Source organism: Ceratosolen solmsi, unplaced genomic scaffold, assembly GCF_000503995.2.
Source record: "Ceratosolen solmsi marchali unplaced genomic scaffold, CerSol_1.0 scaffold8, whole genome shotgun sequence".
NCBI lineage: Eukaryota > Metazoa > Arthropoda > Insecta > Hymenoptera > Agaonidae > Ceratosolen > Ceratosolen solmsi.
In genome coordinates this window covers 176,313-189,235 of record NW_011948439.1, presented here as the reverse complement: position 1 = coordinate 189,235, position 12,923 = coordinate 176,313, and the positions used below count along the sequence as shown (strand labels likewise).

General features: G+C 34.4%; 1 protein-coding gene across 1 annotated transcript in view; it reads left to right on the top strand.

Annotated features, from left to right (window-relative positions):
- Smr (nuclear receptor corepressor smrter) overlaps window positions 1-12,923 on the top strand; it is a 64,862-nt gene that overhangs the window by 50,765 nt on the left and 1,174 nt on the right. The window contains exons 11-19 of the mRNA XM_011503577.1: window positions 5,604-6,301; window positions 6,586-6,849; window positions 7,478-7,693; window positions 8,357-8,749; window positions 9,450-9,897; window positions 9,985-10,162; window positions 10,351-11,634; window positions 12,156-12,429; window positions 12,617-12,819. Of these exons, the coding sequence (XP_011501879.1) occupies window positions 5,604-6,301; window positions 6,586-6,849; window positions 7,478-7,693; window positions 8,357-8,749; window positions 9,450-9,897; window positions 9,985-10,162; window positions 10,351-11,634; window positions 12,156-12,429; window positions 12,617-12,819 (3,958 nt within the window). The remainder of the gene's footprint in view (window positions 1-5,603; window positions 6,302-6,585; window positions 6,850-7,477; window positions 7,694-8,356; window positions 8,750-9,449; window positions 9,898-9,984; window positions 10,163-10,350; window positions 11,635-12,155; window positions 12,430-12,616; window positions 12,820-12,923) is intronic.

The following is a 12,923-nucleotide window of genomic DNA, read 5'->3' as shown; positions in this document are numbered from 1 at the left end:
ATATAAAAAAATTAAGTTAAATGTGTGGATGACTACGTAAAGAAGCTCATGAACAGTGACCAGAGGAAAACGAAAATATAATAGGAATGGCCGTGACAAAGACAGTTTCTCAAAACAGTAGTTTAAAATAAAATGAGGCAGTCAATCTAGGAACAACAGTAGAAGCTATTCAATAACTTGTTTGAGTACTTGAGATTTGTTACGTATATATCAAGTAGCAAGGGCTGCTACTGCTGCTTCATGTTTACTTTTAATCATTTTTGCCGAGTCTCTCACCAAGCAATAAATCTCATAAATACATAAATATAAAAAAGAGTGCACAAGGTTTTGCCTCGAGGCTTCTCTCGCTTTTATCATCGGGAACTTTAGTAAAAAATCGAATGCAGGAGCAGACTCTTACCATGTATCATGAGTCTAGTTAAAGGGTCGGAGCTATCAGTACGCAAAACTTTTTTCGATTGATGGTTTTGCAGGTTACAAGATAAGTTAGCGTAAAAAGATTATAAAATATTTTGCTCTGAAATCTGTTTCTGTACAAGAAAAATCTTGTTATATAGAGTCGAGCAATTACACCGGAATTCATTCAAATTCTCGTGAACTTGAGTTATTGTATAAAATAATGGCCATTAACACGAGAGTAAAGTAAAGTCTAATTATGCAAAGGTTTGTTATTTTAATATTAATTTATTTGTAAATAGTTTGTGATATTTAATAAAACATTGATAAGTTCGAATTTATTTGAAAAGTAAAAGTAAATAATATAATTATATATTATGTAGTACTTGGCCAGGTTATGTTGTTCAGTCATCGTTTGAAAAACGCATATCTATTTTTTTATATACATTATAAAAAAAAGAGTTACCATTTAGTTAACAAGTCGGAAATAGTATAACCCATTTTATTAAGCAATTGTTTTTCTTTATTTTTTTATTTTTATTTTTTTTTAATTTTATTTATAAATGAAGAGAATGGAGAAGCAGTGTTTAGCGAAATAAATGCATAAATACAGTATTTCGCAAGTGAATGCTAGTACAAAAGGTCAAAAGGTATAAGCCAGAGATAAAAGCGAACGAGTTAACGTATTACGCATACTTGACTTGTAATATAATTCGATAGTATCAGTTGCGGACGTATAATTGCCTCGTCATCCAGCAGCCTATAATAGCGTTGGTAATCGCCGATTCAGGTACCTATATTGAATATTCTGTTAGAACCCCTTGGAGTAGTTTGCAGGGAATTAAAACACAGTAAATAAGGCGTTCAGGATTTGCGCAAGAGTTTGGAAATACCCTCGAGCCTTCTGTAATTTAGATTAATTACAATCATTTAACAAAGAGAATTGTAATTTTCACATTGTCTAACAATAAATTCTGTCAATGTATACTTTATGTTGCAAAAAGATCGACAGATAGGCAAATGAATAGATATTATTATAAATTATCTTACAATGCCATGTTCACTTTTGTTCTGCTTATTTATATTGATTTTCAAATCATTATAATAATAAAGCCGTTTGTTATTAATATCTTTACGTTAAAGCGATTAGAAAGATATTGGAATTAGTATTATAAAGTAACTTGAAGAATAATACTTGCTATATTTTTAATAATTAGACTATAAATTTCATCGTTCATTCTTTCAGTGAATAATACGAATTTTCGAAGAAAGAGATTAGTGACTCTGTCAAGCTGCATTGCAGCTCTCATCTGTGTTATATAAGAGCTTTGCACTATTCAATTCGATGATTACGTGCAAATATAGGCTATACTAATTGTACGAATGCAAGCTCGTACAGTCCTTTGTGCAAAATTGATTATCTTTCTTTTGGTGCGCACCAAAGCTAGAGACAACCGTGTTAATTTAAACAAACAATGGGATCGGTTACCTCTTTTACATTTTTATTCAAACATTTCGGAAACAGCTTCTATCCTGTATGATGCTATTACAATTAAAAAACAAAAATTAAATTAAAAAAAAAATACAGGAAAGAACGATCGAAACACGTAAAAATAAAAATCGTATGAAGATGATACATATTATTATATTTTATATATTATATATGTATTATATATTATATATATTATACATGATAAGATATATATTATTTGTATAATTGAAAAAGAATGGACAAAGAAAAAATTAATATTGTAGAATGAAAAATGATATTGACACTATGGTATAGCAATCGTAGTCTCGTCTTTCTTCTTTGCTGCGAAAAGGATGTTTTCACGAATCATGGTTCTCTATCTTTCCATCTCTCAGACTTTTTACATGAAAGATTCATACTGCAGCTCGTGACTTACTTGCATTTCCATTTACTTCCTTCCACATCACTTCTTTGTCAACGGCTGCGGTTTAATTAGTAGCCTCCCAGCTCTGTAATTCTTGTACTCGCGTGCATTTTATTTAATTCGTTTATCTTTCTAGTGATTCAACTTTCGTCCGGCCCTCCTCACACACACACGCGCACACGAACACACGCGCGTGCGTCTTTTTCAAGACCGTAATTTTATTTTTGATATTTCTTTTTTCTTAGAGTTTTTAACATCATAAATGGGTTAATACTTTCGTTAGCGCATATTAAAAATACTCGATTATACTTATAGGTGGTAATTTTACATCCAATCAGTATTTTTCTTTCTTAACATCTGTAATTGTTCTTTTTTCACAAGTATTATTAAAAACTAAATATTACTCATATGTTTAAGAGCGTTAATAGAGATTCACAATATTATGTGTTAGGCATACTTTAATATTTTTTTAATAAATTTATTTCTGAAATTTTTAATTTAATAATGTAATATATTATCAATGAGTATTGTCCGTGTTAAAAATCACGAAAAAAACGCATAATTCCGTATGTAGTACAAGGTACATAAATAAACTGGTTGTATTAATTTATTTGTTTTCTACAAGTGAATCTTTTTACGAGATAAAAATCGTTTCACCTATAAGTTCTTTGTATATGGAATACCGTGAACAAATAGGCGAAAAAACCTATTAGTATAATGTCAGAACGAACAAATACGCAAGCAAATGAATAATTGCCGTGAATTGTAGTAAATTTGTGTAGTCAGTTTGTGTTGGCGGTTATTGGAATTTCGAGCGGTATAATTGGTGCGAAAAAATAGAGAAAAGCCTGGCGAGACGCATCGTAAATGATATCATCGAGGGAGATACTGTCAATCAGGGGTTTCCGATGTTTGATCCTCTGTGTAATAATGTGACTAACTATGATTGGTATTGGTATTGCTATCGCTGATGGTTTTTCAGTATTTTTGAGGAAAATTTTTAATGCTATGGTTGATGCAATAATTCGTATATTATAAATAAAATGTTCCTTCCGACATTTATTCAAGCATAAGTCCCTCTGAAGTAATCCTGACTTTGTTGTAATTTTTGTACAAAACGCTTTTGATAATTTTCTTTATAGCAAATGCACGCTTGGTTGTACTTGGGTTCGTATAGGAAAGGTGCTACTGGTCTTTCGCTGGAAAAGCGCTGAGTGCGTAGAAATATCAGTGTGCTCGTCCAATCAAGGTAAATGCCTGGATGGATGAGTGGTAACTTTTTAATTGGCAATTTCTAATTAGTTATTTTACGGGATGGGCGGGCAAGAGAATTCAACATAAACTCGCCCTACCTAATTATTTTCTTTCTCACTATATTTCCTCTTATATGTGTACACTGTTGCGATGTTTCTCGTCCTCGCTCTTTTACTCGCTTTCACGATAACTTTTTGTATTCCATTTCTGATTACCCATTACCAATAGATGGCTATCGAATTTTTATCGTCTGTTACACCTGCAGTCTGAATCTTTTTTCAGATGTGAGAGGTAAGAGATTGTGATAGTTGACATTTTGTGAATATTTTGTGAAGATTTTGTGAAATAAGACAAGGCACTATTTCATTACGTATATTACAAATAACTCTATAATTTTGTTTGCTGAAATGGGCGTCAAATTGTATAAAAATTGTAGCTTATAGAAAAGTAGTTAATAAAATGTAAGCTTAATTCTCTTTTTCAATTGATTTCTACTAACAATAGATTAATTTTTTTCCCCGTTACTTACAATTCTTACTTTTGGACAAGCGAAATGCAAATATAGTAGTAAAAAAATACTTACATTTAAATTAATGACTTTAATTTTTTATAAATCCAATTATCTTTATCCTTATGATATTAGGATTATTTTACTTAGAAATAACTTAAAATTAAAACATCTATAATGCACGATATAAAAATTTATTCATTAAGATATACTTTTATTTGTAAAAAAAAATGTAACTGAATACTAGTACTGAAATATTGTACATAATAATTATTGGAATTTTATTTTAAGCCATTTAATTTTTTAATTTTTATAAATCCTAATAAATATGAATTACAAAACTTCAAAATTGAATGAAAAACATGCGACAGGAACTTCTTTTCAATGCATAATCAATATTCTATTCAAAGTTTAAATCTCTTGGGATCTGTGAAATGCTGCCTGCCAAATTACAATCATTGTATAAAATCGTCCACATAATAATAATAATAATAATAGTAATAATAATAATAATAGATATAATTAAAATAGAATAAAATAATTTTTAGTATTAAGATACAGAAACAACGTGCATAGTTAATAAATTAGATATATAATTTAGTCATTAATTTACAATATTAAATATATTTATAAGTAGAAAAGTATATAATTAATGTGAATAGTTGATTAGCTGTACGAATATCAAAAATCAATGCTGCATGTGTACATTAATTGAATCGCAGCAATTAATACTCGATTACTAGCCAACTTGCTTTTGCAACAAACTTAATCTCAGTATCTGAGTTGGACGTCAAGTGCCTTAAATTTGATTCGCGTACTTTTTTACTTCTTTATTCCTTCGTATGCTTTATGCTAGGTTTATGCTATATATGCTATTCCGCGATGAGAAAATGTTGCGCCGAAAAGGTTAAATATATTTTCTGAATAAATTCTTTATAAATTTTGAGATAAATTACCACCATTGGAGTTCTATCAGGATAAAATATCTAAACTTTCCTTCCTACAACGTGTGTTTGATAAAAATTAGTTTTAAAATTCTCTGTATTATTTATTTAATACTAAAGAATAGGTCAGGAGAATAGAAGTCTGTAGGTATTGCTATTTCGATGTAGCATCGCATAACGTGTAAAAAGGAAAACATTTCTTTTGCCTTTTTTAATATCTTTTACCAAATCTTTTATTATTCTATGTTACAAGTGTTTAATAATATTTAATAATTAGTAAAAGTGTCATAATAAATATATATGTATATCATATATCATGTAATTAAACGTTTGTGCGATGACTTTAACTAGATGTATGGTAGTTTTGGATTATGCTCTAAATCACAATAAATAATGTACGAAACAAGTGACGAAATATTTTAATTTACATATTAAATAGCGCATAAAGTTTTAAAGAATTAGGTTGGTTAGTCTAATCGACACCACTTATATAAAAATTTTCTTATAATTATTTTAATAATTTAATAATTAAAAAACGTTATTCAATAACATCCTTCAACGTTCTTCAATTCTCCACGCACGGCTTTTTATTTCTTGTACTTGCAGAGTCCAGTGGTAGGCAACTTGGTCCACATCCGTGTACGATATGCCAGGCAACGGTGGAGGCCGGTAACCAGAGTAGACCATTGTCTCGTAGCCAGGCTTCCCAATATGGCTTGCGTGAAGATCAGGTGCCTCCAGGTGCTCGTGTCTGCAATACCTGTCGTTGCAAATCTGTACGCGGTCGTTACACGACCTGTCCACTACCCGGTTGCCCTAATCTAGGCAGTGCGAATTCTAAGACACGAGTCAAGCGACTGAGGGCCTTGCCGCCCAAGTGGAACGATCTGCCATCCGAGACACGCGATCCAATTATCCAGGAGTTCCAGATCCCGAGCAACACCACTAAGTGCTGTTCGGCCTGCTTCAATCGGATATCTCGCCGACTCGCGCCCCACTTGTCGGTCTCTAGTGGTGATGGAACTGATGAATCCGATGCGGTTAACCGCCAGTGGACAGACGAAGAGCTCGAGCAATTGAGGAAGGCATTGCGCGAGCATGGTACCAATTGGCCTAAGGTGTCCGAGCAGATACCCGGCAAGTCCAACCATCAGTGCAAAAACTACTACCTGACTTATAGGAAAAAGCTCGGTCTTGATCAAGTTGTCGCCGAATACTACCAATCGCTCGGTGAAGAGCGGAGGCCTTGTCTCACCGACGAAGAGGAGAGTGGCAGCAGTACCAGCAGCTGTGACGAGTTAGCTGTAAGATTTATCTTCATATCACGTTCGTTTATATAAACCACATTTGGTTAGTTTAATGTTCCAATATTTTCAATCGAGATGATGTATAATATTGTAATTTATAGGTACTCTAGATTCGATGATTATTTTTATTTATTTAGCTATTTATTTATTTTGTTGTTGTTATCGTTGTTGTCGTTGTTGTTGTTGTTGATATTATGAGCAACTTCTATTTTCTTTAAACTCACGTTGCATTACCTTATTCTAATATGAAGTCGACAAATCAGAAAACGATTGGTTTTTAGGTGCACGATACGAGTGATACCGCGAGTGCAGGCAGTCCCGCGAATACAATATCGAGCAGTACGCCGACAGCTTCGGGATCGTCGTCGGCAACCGCAGGGGGTCTACCAATGCCCTTTCCCCAGGTCCAGGACGCGAAAGCAGGCGAGAAGCTCGCGGACGTTGCAGTTGTATCGCTCGTTGCACCTTCACCCATGGCTTCTCAACAGCCTCAGGCTAACAATCCACCCACAAATTTAAGGGAAGATTACGATAGTTCCGCCACGGTAAGGCTGATTGTTTCGAGAATCAATTTTTTTTTTCTACATTACTTCTCTTATTGTTTTCTCAATTCAATTTTTCACCACTTCCCGCCATTAAAATTTTTTTTATTATTACTAGTCTATTCTTCTTTAGTATTATGTATCTCTTTTTAACCAATGTTAAAAGTTTTCGTGGTGATTGAAATCAGGATTGTTTGTTATTATTTTTTCTTTAAACATTTAAGCAATGAATTCGTTTTGTTTACATGGATATTATGCACCTTATTGATTTTTAACTCATAAGATATAAGTCTACTTGCGTTTCTTGAAGTTTGATAAGTTTAGTATTTCAAAATGTGAATTTTATCAAATTTTACCTTCGTAGTATTTTTCATATAGATAGATAAATTATTAAATTTTCAATTTAAAGAATAACGGAATGAGCGAAAATAGTCATTGAAACTTCGTCTCATAATGATCAACCAAAATTAGATACAATTCATTTTTCTTCATAAATCTATGCGTTATATCTTTTGTGTCCAAGAGTTCAGGTACTTAGTTAACTATACGGTTGTTAACAAGTTCGGGTTTTCTTTCGTTGTTCCTTCTGCCATGAAAGGACCGTCTGATAGAGGTACGCCGATTGTTCTAGGAGACGGCGGACGAAGGTCAGGGTGGCACGGATTTGGATAATAATGGAGTCGTAGTCACACTTACGTCGAGTGGTGGGAATGTGAATAACACGAGTAGTAGTGTGAGTTCCTTACATCAGCCATCACAAGTGAACGTACAAACGCAGCTCCAGCCTCCTGCCGTCGTACAATCACCGCCTTCGGCAGCAAGTAACAACAATCCGCTTACGGTGAAGGTTGGTTGTGCTTTATCAATTAAGTTGTGTATTCCCATTTATAAATGTATATTCCTTGTTTGGCAACTTATTTTAAATTTATTTTTATTTATAATGCTCTTTAATCTCGAACCCTTACTTCAATACAATAATTATGAAATTTCGTTCATAATTTTAGTATAACATTTATTGCCGATATTATATACATTTAACCAAATAAAATAATAATTATCCTTTTTAGCGCTATTAAAGACAAATACACAAATCGGTTTTAAATCCATATTATTACGAAAAATTTATAAGATTCTTGTATAAATTTTGAGTTTCTAATTATTAGAAATAGAACTATTACAAATGAGAAATTTTCTTTCTATTGCACATTTTTTCGTTTATATATTAATTTAATTTAGAAAAATTTGATTAATAGCAATGTATTGCAATATATTTTATTTGGTTATTTTTCATTTAATTGTACATTTCCATTGTATAGTTGATATATTTTTATTCGTTTCTTATATTGGAGCACTTTAAGTACTCGTTGTATTTATTTATTTCAATAATGATGATTGGAAATGTCAATTATAAAGTGTTTTTCCATCTAGATTTATACGATTCATAAATTTTATATGTAAATATTGCATGACGACTATTCAATTAGGTGCATAATAAATGTATTGTCTGTAGGATCTCGTGTTGGGAGTCATTGAAATGCAGCTGAAGCGGAATCACAATAGCCCAGGTGGTTCGAGTTCGTCAATACCCGTGAGCTCCGGTACTCCAACAATATCCAGCATTTTAAAAACCGACCATCGCAATGACATAACATTTGTACGCGAGTACAAACCACCATCACAAGCACCGAGTATGTCCAATACAGTCATACCGAATAGGGATTCGAATCTAGCTACGTTGTCGGTGGTCTCTGGACCTCATCACAGCCATCGTTCAGCCTCGAGTCCCCAGCAGATCGGTCAGATGCAAGCGACCATTACACCCTGCCCACCATCAGCATCCAGCCAGCCATCACAACCGAGCAGCCAGGATATGCTACCGAAAGAGGGACTTGTTGTTATGCAGGTACGTGCGTACTTTTACTTACTTTTACTCGCTCTTATCTATTTTCTAATTTTCATTTGTATGATTCATTATTGCTGCGCGATAATTATATCAATTATAGTATGAGAATAATCACTTCAAGTTTTTTGTTTAAAAAACAAAAAACCCGTTTAAATATTTAAGTAAGTTTGTAATTGATAAATGATGTTACCTAAAAAAATTATACTTCTTTTGTCATTCATAAATACCATTTGAATCCATTATTTGATAATATAATTTGGTAATTGATTCAGGATATTGGGAATATCGGTATGATTTTCCCAATTATAAAACTATAGTTTTAATTTGATATTAACCAACAATCTATTACTAATAATTGGTATTTTATTACTACATAATGAGTCGGTAAGATATATACGAGAATAAGGAAATGTTTTTCATTACTTAATTTCTAAATAATAATAACATTATAATAAAAAATAACTTATAAAAGTAACAGGCAATAGGTTGTTGTATTAAAAGTTTATATTCATATGCTTGTTAATAAAAGCTGGTATAATAAAGTAACGTAAAGCAGTGTACTTACGAAATTTGTATCCGACGTTTTAATTGTAATTATAAATGATTTTGAAATGAAAGTATAATTCCTATTACATTTCATCAAAATCTATTATGAAAATAAGAAAATGCACAAAGTAATAAGTAAAATTATGTAATACAGGTACAGCAGGCGATGCGAGAAACAGAGGGTACCCTTGATCTAAGTATCAAGAAACCGCGCCAGCAGCAGGATTACAATCACTCGTTGCAACCACCGCTTACTCACAAACCGGCCTCGGTTGGTCATTACCGAGCTGAGCCTCCGCCTTCTGCAACTTATTATCACTCGCACGGGCACCAGGAACCACAGGTTCGAAGTGCCAAAAGTCCCCATGTGTATGTTTCGTCGCCACGACCTCAGGCACCCCTTACCCCGAAGTTGAATAAGGTGTCTGTACCACCAACGACGCATCCCAAACTCTCACCCAAGCTCGGTAATATAGCAACTCCGCACAAAACTGGCTCTATTACTCATGGCACACCGGTATCGAGTGCCAGGTACGATGGCTTGCTTAGACAGATGACGCCACCTGGAAATTCAAGCCAGCCCAATCCCAGCGCCACTCCAGGTTAGGATTTCATTTAGCCAAGTCTTTACTACCAATTAAACATTTAGATATCTTTCTATCAATATTTCCTATGAATGCTTATTGTAGTAAGTTCCAAAGAAACGGGTTCCATCACCCAAGGCACTCCTGTGCACTCATTCGCAGTGGATAAGCGAGCACCGATCTATGATTATCATCGTACTATTCGACACTCGCCGGTAACTACAAGCAATGTACCCGTACAGTCAACTCAAAATTCTGGAGTAGTCGTTAGTCACGGCCAAAGGTATTGTTTAATACAAACCCTTTTCTATGCTTTTTCTGGATAACGTTTCTACCTTATATTTAACGATATTCATGTTCAAGTTATACGTATTATCTTATTTTCATAATAAAATTCAATTATATATAATTGAAAATCGAGCATTAGCTTTAGTAAATTCAATAAATAAATTAAAAAAATTGTTTTAGCAGTGGCAGCAGTAGTCAGTACAACTCGTATCCGTCGCGCCAAGCCCCAAGCTACACGATGGAGCAACTTTCCTCACGTCAGATTATCATGAATGATTATATAACGAGTCAGCAGATGCATCCACGTAATCGTAGCAGTAGTTCGGCTGAAGTCTCAAGCAAAAACGAACCCCCAGCGACTCTTTACTGTGCGAGTACTCCACCCCCGCCTACTCATCCCCAAGCTCGTCAAGGTGTAATTCAAAGGCACAACACTCAGAAACATTATCCGCCACCGCCGCCTGGCCTGGAAGCATTTTCCAGCCTCGTAGATGTAGCTGTGCAGCAACCGAGTCTCCCAGTACCCCACCCACCGGCGAGTAGTAGCGGTCACGAAGGTCTTTGTATGTCGATCGAGCGAATGTACACGGAGCGATATGCGATGGATAATCGCTCACTTCAGAACATGCCGAGACTTGCCCGTCAACAAGCTGCTCAGTACCAAATGGCCGTAGCGATGCAGCAGCGGGAGGAGCAACGCGAACGCGACCTCATGATGCGTGAGAAACAACAGCAAGAGGAAGAGCAGCAGCAACGATTGCAACGTGAAAAGGAACAGCAGCAACAACAACAACAGCAACAGCAACAGCAACTTCATCATCAGCAGCAAATGGAACGCATGGTTGTGCACCATCGTGAAAAAGAGATCCAACAACAACAACAGGAGCATAGGATGGTACAACAACAGCAGCAGCAACAGCAGCAGCAGCAGCGAGAACAAGAGATGCATCAAGCTGTAGCCGCAGCAGCGGTGGTAGACCATAGAATTGCTATTCAGCAGCGCGATAAAGAAATACAACAGCAACAAAGTCATGCAGATCATAGAATGAGCATACATCAGCAGCAACAGCAGCAACAGCAACATCAACAACAGCGCGAAAAAGATATGCAACAGCAGCATTATCGACTCGTACAACATCAACGCGAAAAGGAGATGCAAATGGCTGCTGTAGCAGCGCAACGAGAAAAAGAACATCAGGAGCACAGACTGGCGGTGCAACAGCGTGAAAAAGAGATACAACAGCAAGAGCTTAGACTTGCCGCCCAGCAGAAAAGAGAGAAGGAGTTGCAACAACAGCAGGCGGATCACCGGTTAGCTGTGCAAAGAGAGAATCTCGTTTATTTGCAGCAACAGCAGCAGAGATTCCAAAAGCAACATATTCAGCATATCCAGCAGCAGCGTATGGAAGCAGAAAGACGTCAAATCGTCCAGATTTATAAAGATCAACAAGAAGCCCATCTCTACAGGTTACAGCAAACTCTTATTTTTATTTTGATTATTTCGTTGAAAATATTTATTATCTTGCAATAAAATAATTAGGATCTACTATATGATAAAATGAATGGGTTTTTTTAATTAAAATATAGCTTTGGATTTCAGTATACTATTCGGTATTTATTGCATTTTTAATATATATAAACAATAGTTTACAAAATTTTTTTTAAATATATTATATAAAATATATTTTTTAATGCCTTACAAACAAATATAAAAGAAAAAGTGGTATTAAAAAATTTAACCGTACAAGTATATACATTCAATTGTAAAAAGTTTAATTATTTTGTCTCCCAAACAATTTTTTTTTTTATACTGAAAGATACAATTTACACGACAATTATATTTGCAAATAAAATACAATATTCAGTAAAAATTATTACTATTTGTATAGGTAGTTTTAATTTCTATATTCACAAGAATTTTTTCATCTTGTCAAAAGAGGTTATTGATTTTAATTTATTAATAAAAAAATAAATAAATAAATAAACAGGGAATTAGCGGAACGTCAATGTGAATCGCCAAACATTGCGAAAAGCAGTGGATTTTTTCAAGCTACGCGAATACAACAGCAATCGCAACCACCTCCATCTTCGAGACACAGTCAATCATCTTCTAATCAACAAGGCGATTCCTCGTCCACATTGACAGCCGCTAGTTTAATCGATGCCATAATAACTCATCAAATAAATCAGAGTACAGATAATAGCAGCGGTACTCCGGCTTCTAATAATCAACCAACGCGTCCTGGTGATCGTCTTTTTCAGGTGAATATAGTTGCAATGATCATTTTCAGTTATACGACATCGTTACATTTTTATTGTATCTTGGATGTATTAAAAAATAATTAATATTCTTATGATAAATGTAGGCCGTAGAAGTTATTTTTATTTATTAACTCTACGATTTCATAGTTTACAAATAGATGATGATATTCGTGAATGTTGTGTGCAGGGATTTCATAGGGATAGTCCAGCTGAACCAAATGGCATGGCTCATAGTCCAGGGGGAGAAGAAAGCATCCCGATTGGGGCTTCAGGTGGTGGAGGTGGCAGTGGCAGTGGAAACAATAAAGCCATCACTCTTGGTGAACACGTGGATCACATTGTAAACAAAGATTACGGACCACCAATGTCATCTTATAGACCATTTCAAAGGTCAATGTAATCGAAATTCTTATATTAAAAATAGTTTTTTCCTTTTTAAGTACGTTAGTAGCGATCATCTAATATGTAATTTTCCATTATCTAATTTGCCACAT